A 20,079-nucleotide genomic window follows, 5' to 3' on the forward strand; every position below is an offset into this window, starting at 1 on the left:
GAAAGTGATGATTTTTTTTCCCATGATCTAGCCATCAGCTGACGTACAATGCACTATGTTATAACCAGCTGACGTTTTTTTTATGTTGAGGTATTGGGTTAGCTATAACTTGATAAACTTTTAGTCGAGAGGAAATGAGTGAATTTATTTTTTATTTCTTCAAGCATGGGGGGTTACAATTACTCATCCCCCCCACTGTGCCGCAGCTGACGGTCATAGGGCTTTATGATACTGTTGTCTGATGCCTATCGCCAATTATCTATCGAGAAGAAATAATTAACCAAATTTGCACCTGGCTCTTGGACTAACAGGCCTACAATATTTTTTTTGTTTGGTGCTTCAAATGTTAAAGTGATTCATATAGTATTTTTTGCGCTGATTTCAAATCTGCAAACCATTTTTTTGTATCAGCTCTAGTTTGGAACTTGGAAAGAAGTTGTCGAAATCAGGTTCATTCTAGGTCGTCACGGAAAAGAACTTTTCACAGTGTCAACTAATGCCCCAACTAAGGCCGAATGGGTCTTGTAAGTTTGTATGTACGAGTAGGCATATCTCATTAAAATAACATTCTGAATTGTATTACTATTTTGTACTTTCATTTCTTATATATGATATATATCATATCTTGAAAACTAAAGCTCATAGAAAAAAAACAATGTCATTTTTGAAATCAGCGCCCCAAATATACTTAAAAACAGCATTAAAATCGTTTGCACCATTTTCTTTGTTGGCCTGTGTTATATTTGCATAATGGTTTCTCAAAATAAATTCCTTTCGATTCATTGGTAAGAAGAAAAGAGCACATTGTAACCACATTAATTACCATCTACTCTAAAATAATTATATTATAGGTTCAATTTACAAGTTGAATCCAGAATTAAAATCACCATATATTAGAACATTTTCAGTGACAAACTCGAAATATGATTTATCGATTAACTAAAATGTGAAAAATTACTTCTGCAAGTCGTACAATTTTCTAATTCAGTAGTATGAAGTCATCCAATGGCACGCCACGTTCCAAACTAACGGAAGTAATAATTACACGTAAAATCAAAACTACTTGGCCTTTCTGAATGAAACAAATATTACCTTTGTGTGCGAGTATAATTAATTGAGGTGACAACCTTAAACCTATAATATTTCGCACTATAATATTTCGCACTTGTGGTCAAGTTAAAAAATTGGTCAAATCAATCGGTTTTTAACAAAATTGATGAACGAGTCAGATTGTTGACAAAATTGATTATAAAGCAAATTTTGAAAGCCTTTTTATCATCTTCGGTCTGGATCACATTAGATGCAATAAGGTCGATAACATATCAAAAATATTAAATAATTTATACCATTTCTTGATGTTCACTCTATATTATGAGATTACATGCAATAATGTAGCGCAAATATGAATGAAACTAGTGGTGTATGGCATCGTACCTTAAGGCAAATTGTTGGAACTTCCCGTACTGTAACGAAATATTCGAGGCATATTACAAGTTTTCAAATATATTATTATAAATACTTTAACATTGTCTAGTAGTCTAATGTTTTTAAGAATTATATAAACTGAATTTGCAAAGTTAAAATTATTTATTTAAAGTATACAATTGAGCTTTAAAACTTCAGCCAGAATAAAAATAAAGATTCGAATTATTTTCGATACACAAACAAAAATTTGTTTGTAAAAAAAAATTAACTTTGAAATAAAAAAAAAATCAAAAAGCAATTGTGTTGTCAATACAAGTAGAAAGTTTTTTGAATGATTCAAATCGGATGTTTATATCTTTCAAAAACTGCCATTTTTTGCATATTTAGCTCCGTAACTCCAAAATGGCTGGACCTGCCTTTTCCAAAACCTAATCACCACTTCTTCACATCATTAGGAATATTATGTTTTTAGACCATTCAAATCGGATACTAAGTTCTCTCAAAAACTCGATTTCTATTTTCTGCAATCTTTGCTCCGAATCTCCGAAGCGGCTGCACCTGCCTTTGCCAAAAACTATCAGCACATCTCCCTATCAATAGGAAGCCATTCAAATTGGTTGATCCGTGCGCCCAAAAACGTGGACAAAAAATTGCGGACACAGAACACAGACATACACATTTAGTTTTGCTAAGGTATGACAAAATGTTCAAAAACATACAAAACGTGAAGATATGCAAAAAATTTCAATTTCGATTTTTGAACGATTACAATAACTTGCCCTAAGGGAAGTTAATAAACCACTATTTCTATATTGCAATCTTTTGAATACATACAACTTATTTTTTGCAAAATTCACATTTGAATGTTGTTTTTTTTTGTTTTGATATTTTACAGCAATCAGAACTATATATCACACGTTCTATAAGCGGTATTGAGCACAGCTTATTACCAAGAACGGCAATATTAATAGTCAACAATCCATTGATTGTCCTGAATCTAGAATACAACCTTTGGTGACCTTTCTAATTGAAATATTGCAGCATTATCCGGAAGAGCTACTTTTACTTGGATATACAATTGATATCTGAATTTCCATGTCTCTACTATTTGACATCAAGCTGTACTAGGCAGGTATAATACTTCTGATTGATTTTTTTTTTCTAGAAAATTAGTTATTATATCATTTTATATTGGGATGTGTACTTTCCATTATTCTAGTATTACTTTCATTCTCCGTTAATGAAATGTAGAGATCGTCACCGCGGATAAACAAGAATTGGGAATCAATGTTGTATATTTTAGTACAACTCAAATATTTTAAAATCGCCGTTGGGATATATATTCATGATTCTTATTAGCGACAACACAAATTCAAATAAAAAATAAACAAATACAATTCTCGGCAAGAATGACGTTGGTCTTGCAGAAACGCGTCGTGGCGTTCGTGGAGCTGCCGCCAAACAAATAGTGTGAGCAACGGTACACATTAAATAAAATTACTCATTTCAGGACATATTTTTCTCTATACTTGCATTAAAAATCAACTAGTAGTGTATTGCATTGTGCACCAAGACAATTTGCTAAAACGTCCCGCTTTATAACTAAATGTTATATGAAAAATCAACCAAGAACCTAAGTTGTATTCAACATCAAAATATTAAAAATATTGATAACTTTATAACCAATTTCTTTGTGTATTTTTAAATAATTTTCTAGTTTTATTGATTTCTATTACCAATACGTAATAGTAAACATAAGATTTAGTTAATCATAAGCACAAACTAGTGGGGCGCATGGCATCGTGCCTTAAGGCAAATTGTAGGAACTTCCCGTACCAAAAAAAAATTTTTTTTTTTAAAAGATTAACGTTTTTGAAAAAAAAAAATACTCTGAAAAATTAGATTTTTGAGAAACTATAAATTTTTGACAAAAATTTCCTTTTTTTCTGAAAAAAGACTTTTGGAAGAAAAGTGTATTTTGAAATATTTTGGAAATTCTGAACTTTTTTTCAAAGCGATCGTACTGCTTTAAATGCATAGAGACGAAATATCGAAGCGCGTAAACGCCGCGCCGCCGTCTAACGGATAAGATTTGGTACGAAAGCCATAGAAATGAAAACAAAATTTATACTTGTTATAATCTCTATAAAATATCTGATAATTTGATGTGCATATGTCTAATGATCATTTTTGACCGCCAGATGGCATTTTTTTTACTTTTTTACTAGATCTCCAAAACCGCTAGACCTGTCTTTATGAAAATTTGATCAGTTCAAGAACAAATGTTTTTTGAATTATTCAAATCGGACGCTCCGTTCTCTTAAAAACTGAGTTACTGTTTTTGGCACTTTTTGCCCTATATCTTCGGAACGACTAGACCTGCCTTCGCCAAAAACTAATCATCACGTCTCCTTATCAATACGAATCGAATGTTTTTTGAATTATTCAAATCCGTGTTCCCAAAATCGTCCACGAAAATTGGTATCCGAACACACACACGTTTTCACGCATACCTTTTCTAAGGTATGCCAAAATATTCAAAAACCTCTGAAACGTAAAGATATATAAAAATTTTCATTTTCGATTTTTTGCGATTACTATAACTTACCCTACGGGAAGTTAATAAGGAGTTAGTAATCAGACATGATTACTACACCCAGAAAGTCATCAATATCAATAATCATTAAAAATCATCTCTAAATATAATTGGTTTCATTCTATACCTTTTTGCTTCAACATATGGAATTTTGACATAGTTGCATAAAAATTTTACATCTGTGGTAAAAAATATTAAATGTAAGATGCTTTGCAAAATATTTGCTTATATATGAACTTAAAACAGTATCACAGAAATTTATATAATAATTTATAGTATGTTTAAAATTTGAAATTAATTGTCAAATGTAAGTACACAAACTATTTTATACAAAATATGCAAATTATTAAAATATCTAAAAAAAAACCTGACTATTTGATGTTGATATGACAAGTACTCTTTTCAAATCACTAAATAACAATGCCCATGCGTTTTAATAACACGAGGAATAATAATAATTTTTTGTGATAACATTGTATGTTATTCAGTATTATATATAAATTTGTCACTAGTAAACTCAATCATATATAAAAATACTCATTACAATATTACAGTTGTTTTTTCAACATGCCCATTTTGTATACAATGTCGCTTTACGGCTGAAAGTTATAAATTCCCCAAATTTATTAAATGTCCTTAACTGGACAGTTGTAAATAAAATAGAGAATAAAAAAAATAAAATAGGTCGGTAAAAAAAAACTTTTATTATGGACAGAGTTATAATAACGTGCACACTGTTAAGAGTTACATCAACAAAATGATTGGATTAACTTTAAAATTAACTATTATATTAATATCTACAGATAAAAACAAATGTCGGTAAAATATCTCAAATTCAGCAATAATAAGTATAACAAAATCAGAAACATACTAGCAAACTTCTAAATAAATTATTGCAAATAATGAGAATATTTAGCTCAAGAACGTTAAATTCGCCTAGAATTGTAATGAAAAATCAAGATGCAAAATGATACGTTTCTGATACAATATTGCATTGACAAAATTTTATAAAAAAAAACATTTAATTTTTAGCTGGTGGCTATAAACAAGATATGAAAGAAATGATATCGAATGCTAACCTGATATTCATATCATTCGTTTTTCAGCTACCTGGCTACCAGACATGACGCAAATAAGCTTTTTACATCTCTTTTATATTTACAATCTTCAACTGGCTGTGCAACATATAAAAATCTTCTAGTGATTTAAATTAATATGACTCTGGGTTATCGGCAAAGCGTCTGTACAATTTATATCGAATTTCGTGGAACTGATATAAATACTCGAAACAATCTTGTTACATCTAATGTGATCACGACCGAGATGATAAAATCGCTTTTAAATTTTGCTTTATAAGATACAATACTATCTGACTCATTCATCAATTTTGTTAAAAACCGATTGATTTAACATTTAACTCGACCACAAGCTGTGTTTCTTCAAGCTCTGTATTTTCATAAAAAACATTTCATGTTTACATCTTACAATTTTAACTCTTAATAATAATAATTTATTAGATCTTGATATACACTAAAACAAGTTAGACTTATTTGTGTTATAGAGTGAATTTGACTCTATTACATATTGATAGACAAATGCTTAAATCTACAACCAATGGAGAATAGAATTAGTTGACCTTAAACATTTAACAGCTTTCAATTTTTGCATATCATCTCAAAATATAAACTTTCAGTTTCGCATAAACATATCTCAAAATATAAACTTTTACACTAAAAATGTCACACTATAGTATTATAGTATCCTTCAAAAATCCTACGGAAATATTCATTTAAATTGCAGCAATCTAGTTCAAATACAGGCTTACAAAATATGGTGAAAATATTAATAAAAATATCTCATGTATTAAATGCTTTTTTAAAGTTTTCTCGCATTTAAGATTTAAAGCTAGAATATTGAAATATATTACTCCAATTGGAATTTCGCTTATTAGAATGTGCGTGATTAAAATGAATGCATTTTATATATTTTCAAACTTCCTATTTTGCAAAAAGAGCAAACAACAGCTGTAATCGTATTGATAGCAATCCATAACTATTAATTTAACTTATCTTTCAATAATTTTCAAATGTGCCATAAAAGCAAAGCAACAATTATTGTAATAGTCAGACTATATATCGCAAAGAATTAATGATATATTCGACACTATTATTGTAATGGTTTTTTGAACAACAAAGAATTAATGTCACGTTTTAATGATTTGGAATCATTAAAAAATTAATTCACGCAAGTATTCCATGTACATTAAAATTACCAGATATAGTTATAAATCTAAATTATAGAACATGGACTTTTATGATAACGTAGTATGTCATTTCCTGTAGTTCATGTTTTGGATCATGCAATATCTGATAAAATACATATTTTACGCAACATAAACCTACAAATAGTGTGCAGTGCTTATAAATGCTAAATTAACTTTCAGCCATACAAAAAACGATGTTTTTATTTATTGTAACAAATTGTCAAAATAAAGTACTACGCGTTTCAAATATAATGAACATTATTATTATTACGCATATTTGGTCTTTGAACTCATTTCGATTATTAATAATTTCATTTGAACTCATTGAACTTGTAGTATACCACAATATCGTGATGTAACTTATATCAAATAGTAACTAAAAATTAATTGCTTTCAGCAATTTGTTCGATATGCGCAATGAAACATTCTACCGAATGTTAATATGGCATGTTTGATCTTTGAACTCACTTCCTTCAATTAATATTTTTTCGCACTCGTTGAACTCGAAATAAATAACAATTGTAATAAACGCAATGCGATAAAATTGAGATTATTAAAAAATCATTTCATTATTAACTTTGTGCTATTCCCAATGCTTTAATGTTTGCATTATTCTAAATAATAAATGAGCAATATGATCGGAATAATCCACTATTCTCATATCAACACCGGTACCTTCATTAGATTCCCATTGGAATGCAAATAAAATGGAAAACGATTAAAACCTTAATCACGTTTATCCTTATTTTTATAAATATCATAATCAATATTAATGTGCAATCTAAACAAACTCTATCATAAATTACATTTTAATTACAAGGCCGTTAAATAATATAGGGGTAATACGGTTAAAATGTAATTTATGTACAAAATGACACAGTGGTCTTATTCAAAAATTGGCTAGTTTCAGAAACGTTTCCACGACTGAATAACATGAAGAAAGCCATAATAATAATCCTGTCAGATGGTGAGCGTCATTGTCACAGTATTGTCAAAGTAAATGGGTTTCGCGCCTCCAAGAGTTTATTAACTTCCCGTAGGGCAAGTTATAGTAATCGCAAAAAAAAACGAAAATGAAAATTTTTAAATATCTTTACGTTTCAAAATCCTCTGAACATTTTAGCATACCTTAGAAAAAATGGATGTATGTGTGTGTGTTCGGATACAAATTTTCGTCGACGATTTCGGGAACACGGATGAAGCGATTTGAATAATTCAAAAAACATTCGATTCGTATTGATAAGGAGATGTGCTGATTAGTTTTTGGCGAAGGCAGGTCTAGCCGTTCCGAAGATATGGGACAAAAAGTGCCAAAAACGGTAACTCAGTTTTTAAGAGAACGGATCGTCCGATTTGAATAATTCAAAAAACATTTTACTTGTATTAACAAGATGAAGAACTGATCAAATTTTCATGAAGGCAGATCTAGCGGTTTCGGAAATCTAGTAAAAAAAAGTAAAAAAAAAATGCCATTTGCCGGTCAAAAATGATCAATAGACATATGCACATCAAATTATTAGATATTTTATAGAGATTTTAACAATAAGTATAAATTTTGTTTACATTCTTATGGGTTCCGCACCAATGTTTATCCGTTAGACGGCGACGCGGCGCTTATGCGCTTCGATATTTCGTCTCTATGCATTTAAAGAAGTGCGACTGCTTTGAAAAAAGGTTCAGAATATCCAAAATATTTCAAAATAAATTTTTCTTCAAAAAGTCTTTTTTTTTTTCAAAAAAAAGTAAATTTCTGTCAAAAATTTATAGTTTCTCAAAAATATAATTTTTTGAAAGTAATTTTTTTTTTCAAAAATGTTAATTTTTTTAAAAAAATAAATTTTTGGTACGGGAAGTTCCAGCAATTTGCCTTAAGGCACGATGCTATGCGCCCCACTAGTTTTGAGGGTGGTTTTATCATGTTTTTTGGACCTGCGTATTGATCATCATTTTAATTAACATCAATCAATTTATACCAGTACTGATGATATCAATCAATTTTATTGCAATAACCAGGTGTTTGGTGAAATTTTGAATGATTGTTCATTTTTGTTCAATTTCGGACAAAATGACATACTTATACAATGGACAAAAGGGCATAGTACTATTTCGTAAGCATTATAGGGCCAAGAAAAAAAATAAAGTCTGTCAAAGGTAATTGGCTTGTATATTCTATTGCAAGTATGCAAAAAATAATTGCTAAAAACAGACCAAGAGATCCACAAAAAGAAGAGGCTTGCATTTGTTGCAAAACTCTCTTTCATTATTCTGAAACCCGGTGATGATTGGTTACGATGTATGACTTGTACCCTTAGGTTCATATGCTAATGTCCCAGAGAGGACAAAACGATTTATTTGTTAACTGCTTTCTTAAAAACTAGCATCTCAGTAGATCTTAACCTATATGTCATTTTGTCCGTACTATGTGGATTAAATAGTTTTTGTAATAAGTTGTATTTTTCCAATAAATATGTTATTATAGTTCCCACTTAATTGCAATGCTATCTTACTGGTAATCAATGAAACAAAAAAGATTAAGAAGATTGAGACTGGTTATAATATCATTAAAAAAACAAATATCACTAGAAAACAAAACACCACACCATTTTGTCCGTACTTCCCCTATATACAAATATCTCTTTTTTATTTATTCCTAAACTAAAATCAAATTTAGTGTTTGTGGCGAGCATAGCTCACGGGTAGCCTGTTCGATTCACACGACAGGGATCTTCGAATCAAATCCTGTCATTGACTTACAAATAGAATATAGGAAAATATAGGTATAGTTAATTTGAAATCAAATAAATATTGTGTTGTTAAGTAGAATTTGCATAAATATCAAGAAAAATAGAAATAACAGAGTTCGAATAGCTGAATTGTATTAGGAGTAAGAAGAGAAATATTGGAACTGAGCTGAAATTAAAAAGAAGAATGAAGAAAAAAATGGAATGAAGCTAGAAGTTAAATAGAATTAGAAATTTGAAAAAAGAACAAGAATTGAAGAAAGAATAGGATACATATATAGATTGAAAATAATATAAAAAAAAATTAGAATGTAAATAAATAAAAATGTTGTAGGTGGCTAAATGGCTCAGAATAAGCGAGGCGAAATAAAATTTAAAAAAGAAATAGTGTTAAACAGTAACCGAAAATTTTAAATAAAATCGAAACTCACATAATTGCCTGCATGCAGTACGTGATGTGGTCCGCCTTGCATGTGGTGGGCGGCTGCCGCGGGCAGCAGAACGTGTCGCACGGTGCCGCTCTCGTCGACGATCTGCTGGAGCACGTGGCCCGGAGGTACTTGCACCGGCATCGCTGCTACTGGTGGCGACGAATTCATGGACACCATGAATGACACGGGCCCAAGCTGGAAGGACTCTGCAGACAAAACAAATCGAAATTATTCAACACTGCATTATATACATTCATTATTATTTATAACAACCACAACACTTTACTAAAAGAATTTGGTATTCCTTCCCTTGCCTCAAGTCGATTTATCTGTACAATTATGTTCTTATTTAAGCTTTGCAATAATTCTATAGACTGTCCTCTTATTCTCAATCAACTATCCTTTAATGTTCCAAGGCTATCTTTGCGTTCACAATTATTTTTCAATTATCCTACCCCTAAATCTAATTCTCTCTTAAATTCGCCAATTTTACTTATGTACTCTAACTTTAACTTAATTAATAATGAAATAGACATTCACAACACTTCACCTAATCAAATAATCTCCATCTGCACAAGTTAATCTTTTTATTTTCTTTCAAATATCTCATTATTTTCTTATTCTGTTTATAAATATTATTGTTACATTCTGCATTATATGTAATTTTATCTTAAGCATTTTATGTTACTGACTATATATTGTAATTTTGTATATATTTTAATTGTTATTTATTATGTAAAATAATTGTATTTTTGAGTCCTCTTGGAGAAATCTGTGGGCTATATATTTAAATAAACAAATAAATAATAAATAAAATAAATAACGAGCGGTCGGTGAACATTTTTAATCGTTACCCAAAATATTTTTAATTAATATTACTCCATGGCGAAGAGCAAAAAAAAAATAAGTCGCTTATTTTTAGCATTTTTATATTATGGCCCTCCATGATATTTGAAAATGAAATTTCATTTTACATTTTTCTGAATCTGAGTTAGTACCGGAACTACTACGCAGCAAATGCAGTAAATATCAATTTTTTTTAAATATTTTTACCAGCGATCAGAACCTTACGTTCTATGAGCTGTTGAACTGAAACTTCTCTTTACTTCGTATTTTTTAGATGGTAACCCAATGGTTAATCCATCCATATTTGATGATTTTGTTATTACAATTAATCTAATAAGGTTGACTTTTTATTGGTGCAGCAATGCCAAAGGGCTATTTTCACTTGGAAACATATTGCTATCTATATTTCCAAGTAAAAATCGTTGTCACTGCTGCCTGACAACAGGCTACTCGAAGGTATCGGTATCGAACCCGGGACCTCTGATTCAAGTCCCGTCGCTCTTAACCGCTTACCTACGGGCGAGCCCCAAATATCAAATGAAAATATATACTTTTACAACAAAAATCTATTTTTACCGCATTTGGGGCAATTTACACCGGTTACCCGACCGCTGATTTGTGGTTTTAACCGTCTGAGTATCACATATTTTTCTCTTACTTCCAAGTTCCAGAGAAAATGGTAATTATTGTTGGCATTTTCCACATACAATACAAAAAATGTGTGACGGCACTAAGACTGTCCAGTGTAACGTCAATAATTAACTAGTGGTGTATGGCATCGTGCCTTAAGGAAATCACTAGAACTTCCCGTACCGTAACGAAATGTTCGAGGAATATTAAATGTTTTCAAATAGATTATTATAAATATTGTAACACTGTCTAATATTTATAAGAATTATATAAACTGAATTACAAAGTTGAAATTATTTGTTTAAAGTATATTTATAGAACTTTTTTTTTAGTCAGAATTGAAATTAAAACCTGAATTATTTTCGATATACAAAAATTTTTTTTTACAAAAGCAATTATTATTTTGTTAAAACAAGATGAATGTTTCTTGAATCATTCAAATCGGACGCTTAGTTCTCTCAAAAACTGCCATTTTTGCACATTAGCTCTGTATCTTAAATAATGGCTGGACCTGCCTTTGCAAAAAGCTAATCACTCTATTCTTCCAATCATTACAAATTGAATGTTTTTTAGATCATTGAAATCGGATACTCCGTTCTCTCAAAAACTCGATTAGTACCTACCTAGTAATTAGTACCGACTTTGCTCCGTATCTCCGTAACGACTGAACCTGTCTTTACCAAAAACTAAACAGCACATCTCCCTATCAATAGGAATCGAATGTTGGAATGTTCTTTGAACCATTCAAATCTGCTGATCCGTGCGCCCGAAAACGTGAACGAAAAAATGCGGCATACATCCATTTTTTCTGAGGTATGCCAAAATGTTCAGAAACCTTCAAAACGTTAGGATATGCAAAAAATTTCATTTTCGATTTTCGGCTCATTACCATATCTACCCTATGGGAAGTTAACTAGTGTTGCATTTTGCAACCCATTTATAAGAAGATTGATGGAATGTCTAATGATGCAATTTCTATTGAAATGTAGAGAAATATACATCCGGTATCAAAAGTAAAATTTAATACTCATATTTTTGGTAAATTCAAACAAAGTTATTATCCTTTTATAAAAAATCTATCTTGGTGCGAATTTTACCAAGTTAGTTTATGGTTTATGGTTAAGAGCGATTGGCATTCGATTTACACATCGTCAGTATTACCCAAAGTTTGCTGATGTTCCATAATAGAATAGACGCAAAAAAGGTTCAGTTAAATAAGTTATTGTTAAATAAGTTCGATGTTTTATTATAATCATAGATTACATAGGAAACTAATAGAAAACACACAAAACACTTTTCGATTGGAGACCCGAGAAAACATATTTTGCAGCACAACAATGAATTTTCCAATAAGCGGCCAATACAATTAATAATCGTGCCATACACATGCCTTTCCAAATATACAAAATATAAACTTTAGACATATAATATATTTATATTTATACTGTCACAGATTTGTCTAGATAACAAAATAATTTCAAATCGAACCATAAAAAAGCTCATACGTACATACATCAATATTTGAAACTTCAGATGTACTCTCATTGTAATATGTAATTACTATCTCATTAATTTCAAATAAAATACTTCCAAGAATTTAAATAATGAAACAATACATACCCAAACAAAACACGCAATAAACCTAATAAAGAAATCTCACTTAATTATACACAATAGAATGCAAAATCTATTTTAGGATTTTATTATTTATTGAAATCAACTCTTCGGAACACTGTTTTGCACAAGACACAGAAGCGATATTACAAATGCGGCTTCAAAATATTTCAGACGCGTTATCGTTTCAATTGTCAGTAAAATTAAATAGATTTGAATTGGCAAATGTTTAAAAAAAAGCACATTCATTAGATTATAATGTGTTCTGTTATTGCGTTGTACGTATACCAAATAGTTCATAACCATTGTTAATAATTTTTGTTGATGTTTAAGATTTGAAGAACAATTGATACAATAACACAATTAACTGATTGGTAGTATGGAATGGCACTAATCTGTGTACATTAAAGATTATATATTGTATCCAAAAAAATAAATGTCAGACATAATTATATTTGCATATAATTAACTTCCCATAGGCTAAGTTATAATAATCGCAAAAAATCGAAAATGATTTTTTTTGCATATATTTACGTTTCAAAGGTTTCTGAACAGCACACCCGATTTAAATGGTTTATGAAACCTAGGACTCCTACTGATGGGGAGACGTACTGATTAGCTTTTGGCCAAGGCAGGTCCAGCCATTTCAAAGATACGGTACAAAAAGGGCCAAAAATGGTTTTTCAGTTTTTAAGAGAATGGAGCGTACGATTTTAGTAATTCGAAAAAACATTTTACTTGTATTGACAAAATGAAGAATTGATTAAATTTTTGGGAAGGTTGGTTCAGTGGTTTCGGAGATCCAAAAAAATGTAAAAAAAAGCCATTTGGCGGTCAAATATGATCATTAGACATATATACATCAAATTATCAGATGTTTTATAGACATTTTAATAATGAGTACAAATTTTATGTTATATAGATTCAGTTATAGAATTTTCCGTTAAACTGCGAAGCGGCGCTTAAAAAAAGTTCAAATCATCCAAAAAAAATTCAAATACAATAAAAAAATTAATTTTGCAAAAAATTCAAAAATTTCAAAAATCCTAAAAATCAATTTTTTTTAAAGTATTTTAAAGCTTTTTTAAAAATTAGAATTTTCGGTACGGTAAGTTCCAGCAATATGCCTTAAAGCACGATGCCATGCACCACCAGTTTATCTTAAAATTGAACGGTTAAGTGGCTTTAAATATCACTTAATAATCAAATATTCTCCGAATAATGCAAACATGAAATACAACAAAAATATTATCGGAATATGTTTCCAGTGCAATAATAACATATTTTAATTAGACATTATTATTGATAAATTTATACAGTTGAATTAAAAAAATGTCAAAATAATGTGATAAAAATATCGAACAATTATCAAAAGTTAATTAAGAAAATCATTCTGGTAACAATGACGTAAGGTTCTATTGAATAATGATAAGATATGGGGAATAATTTTATACGACTTGTTTACATTTAAATGGTTATTTAAAAAATAGTGCAGTCTGGATATCGACAAAGAATTTTAAAATATTTACAAAACTGCCAATTCCATTGTTTCACAGATGTAGAAATTTATTAACACATATAAGAAATGCATTTGTATGCGTATATGTAATTTGCAATACATATCAGGTTATAAATAGAATGCAGAATGAAAACTTAAGTCTCTCCAATCGACGTTGTTGTTCCACATTCTATATTTCATTGTGTTAAAACGATATAAAACCAAATATGCTGTGTGAAGATGAATGTTAAGAAGAAATTGTTTGTTTTCAATATTATTCACAGCGAATTTAATTTTCGTATCTCCGTTTGCAAAAGAAATATTTTCCCATAAGAAATAATAATTGGATTAGATTATAACATATGGAAATTAAAATAAGAAATGGAGCATTTGAAAAGCTCACACTTCAAATAATAAAAACACAAGTACATATTATTTTTTACTCGAGAAACGGAAAACCCAAATTCCAATTTTAATCAAAATGATTATGCCGAATAGACTACATTATATACATATATGTATATCTAGTGTATTTCTGTTTACATGTGTCAATTCAATCTCTAATAAGAATATTGCACTGTATTCAAAGGCACGAATACGCAGATGGTCTCAATATGATATTCATGGACAAGGATCGATATTTATGGAAATCCCCGAAGCAAAAGGAAAACTAAGATATTATTTTTTAGAATGTTTGTTACGCAATTAAAATACAGGGAAAACTAACTACTGAATTGTTTGCAGTTCCAATTAGAAATAATTGTATTTGTATACCTAATATAATTTACATGTATTAGGACAGTTAAAGCATGTTTAAATATGATTAACATATTTATTAAATGTAACAGTCAAGTTATTAGTCGTATTTTATATTATAAAGTGAGATGTATAAAACTTTCATTCGTTTAATATAAAATCTTTTTTTTAAAGTGACTGATATTTTTAAGTTTAATATTAATTATTTTTGAGCCGGTATGACAATATTACATCGATCCAACTCGAACGTCCGTCATAAGACAATGAAAAGAATTTCTGAAATATTCTGATATACTTTACGATGTCTTAAGACTGGTTTTCTTTTGGTGAAGATTTTAAAACAAAGACGCGTTTGCATCTTCCAGAAAGGTAAACGTTTGTACGAGATGCTTAATTTAAAAAAACTGTAACAATTTCATTGCCCAAATTTTAAATACATAATTAAATCATGCTATACAATTTGCACATATGTGCTGAAAGTTGAAACCGATTCGTGGAAAACTTACAGCGGTCTTGAAGTCTATAGCTCAGTCACGTTCGTTTACAATTCGAATTAATTTAATTATAACCTTTTCAATAACTTCTCAGAAATCATATTTCAGAAATGAAATCAAATCTTATGCTTAAAATAATTTATGAGTGTGTTATTTTAAATTTGTTATATTAAAACTTTCCGATTGCATTCTTCAGAATATCAGATATGTTTGAATATTTATTTACATAAAATCTGAATTACTGTATTTATTTCTGAGACTTGAAAACTTGCTAGATCAAATATACTAAATATGCTTTATAAATTTCGTTCGTAATTAAATTCATCTTATCAGTTCTTAGATTCTGACAATGAGAGGACGTGGACACCGCACTCACACTACTACTATGTACATTTGACATAATAAAGAAGACATTTAAATTTCTTTCAAAACAAATACAAAAGGTCCCAGAACATGTCTTTTCCTGATGTACTATCACAATTAATCAAAGATATTAACAAAACTTTATTTTTATGCAATTTTACGACTAACATTTCGAACAGCATATTATTTCGGAAGAAATTGAATACGTGTATATTAACTTACTTGCAACAATAGTTCATACAAATTCCATGGGCTGAAAAAGTTTTATCACATATGTTTTATGAATATTATGCAAAGTTGATTGATATTTTAATTTGAACAAACAATTCCACTACATAAAAAAATTCACAGCATTAAAATAATCAGTTACAATACAATCACAATTATTTTGACACTTGTGTATACTTAATCGTGCGTTGCTCAATGTTGACATGTCGACATTCCGATCACCACACCCTTGCACGTCTGTTGGCAGCTATGCAATGTTGCCTTATGTCAGAATTCACTTGCAACTATTACCAATGCTGGCAACACTTCACTCTTGATAGATATTTTGTATTCGTCGTTTGCCTTAACCCTAGGCTACGATATGTATGTGCCCTTTCAAGTCAATTCTGGTCAATTCCTTCGTCCCATTCCCACGTACTAAATCAACAACTATTCAAATAAGTTAGTTGTTACTTCAATTACAAGATAAGTTTAAAACTGTTCGTCTTTGTGTGCTAATTATTTTCAGTAACTGAAAATCATTTAAATTCTTGCTTAGTTGCGCCTAATTGAACGCTAGCAAAACTAACGCTACATAATGTTTTCATTCATAATTTTAATACGCCGTATTTCAGAGGAAAACTGTAACTAGTGGGGTGCATGGCATCGTGCCTTAAGGCAAATTGCTGGTACTTCCCGTACCGTAATTAAAAATCTTGGTACGGAACCCAAAAAAATTTACACAAAATGTGTACTCATGATTAAAATCTCTATAAAATATCTGATAATTTGATGTAAATATGTCCAATAAACATTTTGACCGCATAATGACATTTTTTTAACTTATTTTTATTTAGAGTCCATAACCGCTAGACCTACCTTCCTAAAAATTAATCAGTTCTTCATCTTGTCAACACAAGTACAATGTTTTTTGAATTAATAAAATCGGACGCTTAAAAACTGAGTTATCGTTTTTGGCACTTTTTGCCCCGTATCTTCGGAACTAATCAGCACGTCTCCTTATCAATACAAATAGAATGTTTTTATTATTCAAATCGGTTATTTATATTTTTACCATTAATTGAATTTTCTTTTATTTACATGATAATGTGTTCTCTTAACTGTTCAATACTGGTCAGCTTATTTCAGGCTTACACTTGTAACTTGTTGATTGCTGTGTTTTTATTTTTTTCACTGATATTTCATGGTTGATCGGTGTTCCCGAAATCGTCGACGAAAATTTGTATCCGCACACACACATCAATTTTTAAGGTATGCCAAAACATTCAGAAACCTTTGAATCGTAAAGATATATAAAAACTTTCATTTTCAATTTTTTTGCAATTACTATAACTTATCCTACATTAATGAGAAATGTATTTAGGAACTTACTTCCTTGGTATATCTATAATATAATTTTTCTAATATGACACATTACAGTAATGGATTTACTAATATTGCAGAAACTGATATTTAAAATTGATATACTGCTCAAAAAATGCTTGCTTGATATGTACTGAAAATTTCAGTAAAACACGTGTGTAGATCAAAATGCAGATGATTTATTAAACTTGCAGCCATAAAATTGCACACATGCAGCAACGCATATTATAAGTGTTGGATATAAATATATTTCAATACAAGTTATTTTCAATAAACATCTTAAATATATAAATGGTGCCAACAAGATTTTATGAATAAATTTTCAAAATCATTTATCACATGAAAAAATTGCGAAGTAACATGATTCGCAAAACTACTCAAAAAACTTACATGCAAAACGAATATAAAATATTCACAACAATTTAGCATGAGTTTATAATATTTTATAGTATTAACCATAGATAAGGAAAGTATTAACATTGATAGTTCTTGATGTCTTACATCATTTGGTATGGAATTTGACTACATTCTTCACAACAGAATTATAAAGCAAACTACAACTAAGTAAATTTAGAAATGTCATGATTGAATAAAATAATTTAGAAACCTTATTTAATAATAGAGCTAAAATTAAGTTAAATATTAAAATAAGTTATTGATTATATGAATGTGAAATATGAAAAATTATTTTAAGCTAAATGAAAATACTAGTGCCCTTGTTTAATGATAACAGAAAAAATTCGCAATTAAAAAAAATAGAAAAACAATGTATTGCAAAATCATTTGAACCAATTTTGTTAACATCCAATATTTCACCAAAATCCTGCTGAAAAACCTCCTGGTGGCACTTTACCACGAGTTCCATTTACTTGAGGCGCATTTGCCGAAGCTGATTTTGGCTCTACCTTGCCATCATTACCCTCTTGTTTAGTTTCTGTAGGCATTGTACATTGCGATTCTGCCTTAGGTTCGACAGTTTTCTGGGAGATTAATATGTTTGGATCAACGGTACCCATAACTTCATTCATCGAGGTAGAATTTTGTTGATTCTTCATGTTGCGCGGTTTTTGTTCCTTCACTTCAGGCCCAGTGAAGATAGATGATCCACCACCTGGTGGCTTCAAAACACGGCTGGAAGGCTTAGCAGGTACAGCTACACCAACACCAAATTCTGCCATTTCTAGGAAATAAATTATTTTTGAACTTATTGAAATTTCAAGATGCACAAGACTTTCTTAAATACACAATAAAATCTTCTTACAAAAGGTGAGAACACTATTCACTGAAGAGGCCGAAAGACAAAATCATACCATTTTGACAAGGATTAGTTTTAAAAAAAACCTTAGAAAAAAATTGTTCATTTTGCTAACACACCGTCATATAATTGTAAACCAAAATGTATATGCATATTTTGTAAAGCAGAGCATTACATTAAATATGTTGATTCAAAGCTTGAATCTTTCATGAGTTAACACAAATGTTAACATCAATTATCCAAAACTTCATTACAGATATGCCTACTTCACTAACAGAACTAAAACTGTATAAACTAAACACAATTGATGACTTAATGGAGTTTATATATATTATCCTTAACTAAATTAGGAATATTTTGAAAGTGGAGAACACTTGGAGAGGTTATTCATGCTTTAAAAAAAGTAGAAACATTAAAATTTTATTTACTAACACGAAAATAGAATACACCACCTATATATTTCTAGTCGCCGTTGAAAAAATATATCCAAAACATACGATATAGAGCAAAGTTTGACAAATCGATTATTTCTCAGAACTATTCGAAAATAAAATTTCTCACGCCATTTTCAAAATACACCTCAGCTACATTAACACATAACGCTAAAGGACAACTATTGAAGCTGATATATGCAAAAAACAAACAAACATACCTGTGCTTGCAAAAAGACAAAGGCGGGTCGAATAACAGTTTTAATAGTGCTCTATTATTTCTCCCACTATTGTCTCCGCCGAACTCGTATTCCCGCTAAGATACTTGGGACTAATAACAAAGTACAAACTCAGTTTATATTTAAAAGTTCGAATTCAAATAAATTAGGATGTCGAACAGAAACACCAAACACGATGGATATGTTTATAATTACCAAACAACTAGGCTGGTCTTTCAAATTAACGATCGAACGCCCAATCACAAATGTACATTCATTATTGACATAAGCAGAGAACTCAAGAGGAGACACTCATCGTCATAATTCATAGATAATTCATTTTGGTTTGACGTCGCTATGCAGACATCAGCGACATGCTGAATTTATACTAACTAATAACTAAACACATTGATTCACATTGATTATATTTATGTTATTAATTATTATTTACAATAATATTTGTTTAAACAATACAGATTTATTATACCAATAATTGTCGTAATGTAAAAACTTAATGCCAGTTCATTTTTTCATTTGCATGAAATTTTTTTCGTCCTATATCAAAACTAGTGGGGCGCATGGCATCGTGTCTTAAGGCAAATTGCTGGAACTTTCCGTACCAAACATTTTTTTTTTTAAGTATTAACATGTTTGAAAAAATTTTACTTTGAAAAAATTAGATTTTTGAGCAACTATGAATTTTTGACAAAAATTTACTTTTTTGAAAAAACAAGACTTTTTGAAAATATAATAAATAATTATTATTGAAATCTCTATAAAATATCTGATAATTTGATGTGCATATGTCTAATGATAATTTTTGGCCGCCAAATGGCATTTTTAACTTCCCGAAAGAAAAGTTTATGTTTTCATAAAAAAATCCGATTCGCTAATTTTATGTTTTCTCGACGTTTCAAGCCATTCTGAA

The 20,079-nt window shown here is 29.8% G+C and overlaps 2 protein-coding genes across 2 annotated transcripts in view; both read right to left on the minus strand.

Annotated features, from left to right (window-relative positions):
- Positions 1–16,102, minus strand: part of LOC113376697 (fibronectin type-III domain-containing protein 3A) — a 38,997-nt gene extending 22,895 nt beyond the window's left edge. The window contains exons 1-2 of the mRNA XM_026616710.1: positions 15,880–16,102; positions 9,457–9,662 (exon numbers count right to left, since the gene is read on the minus strand). Coding sequence (XP_026472495.1) covers positions 9,457–9,633 — 177 coding nt within the window. The 5' untranslated portion in view covers positions 9,634–9,662; positions 15,880–16,102. The remainder of the gene's footprint in view (positions 1–9,456; positions 9,663–15,879) is intronic.
- A 1,728-nt stretch (positions 16,103–17,830) lies between these two features.
- Positions 17,831–19,393, minus strand: LOC113377824. The gene is made up of 2 exons (XM_026618252.1): positions 19,155–19,393; positions 17,831–18,427 (listed from the first exon to the last, which is right to left on the minus strand). The coding sequence occupies exon 2, from the start codon at positions 18,423–18,425 to the stop codon at positions 18,060–18,062; it is 366 nt and encodes a 121-aa protein (XP_026474037.1). The 5' UTR covers positions 18,426–18,427; positions 19,155–19,393; the 3' UTR covers positions 17,831–18,059.
- Positions 19,394–20,079: the final 686 nt, after the last annotated feature.

Source organism: Ctenocephalides felis, unplaced genomic scaffold (genome assembly GCF_003426905.1).
Source record: "Ctenocephalides felis isolate EL2017-DRISC unplaced genomic scaffold, ASM342690v1 CF-g0.4_SCAFFOLD_01886, whole genome shotgun sequence".
NCBI classification, from domain to species: Eukaryota; Metazoa; Arthropoda; class Insecta; order Siphonaptera; family Pulicidae; genus Ctenocephalides; species Ctenocephalides felis.

Coding starts and splice junctions, on each gene's coding strand:
- LOC113377824 (XM_026618252.1), bottom strand. CDS start 18,425: ATGGCAGAATTTGGTGTTGGTGTAGCTGTACCTGCTAAGCCTTCCAGC.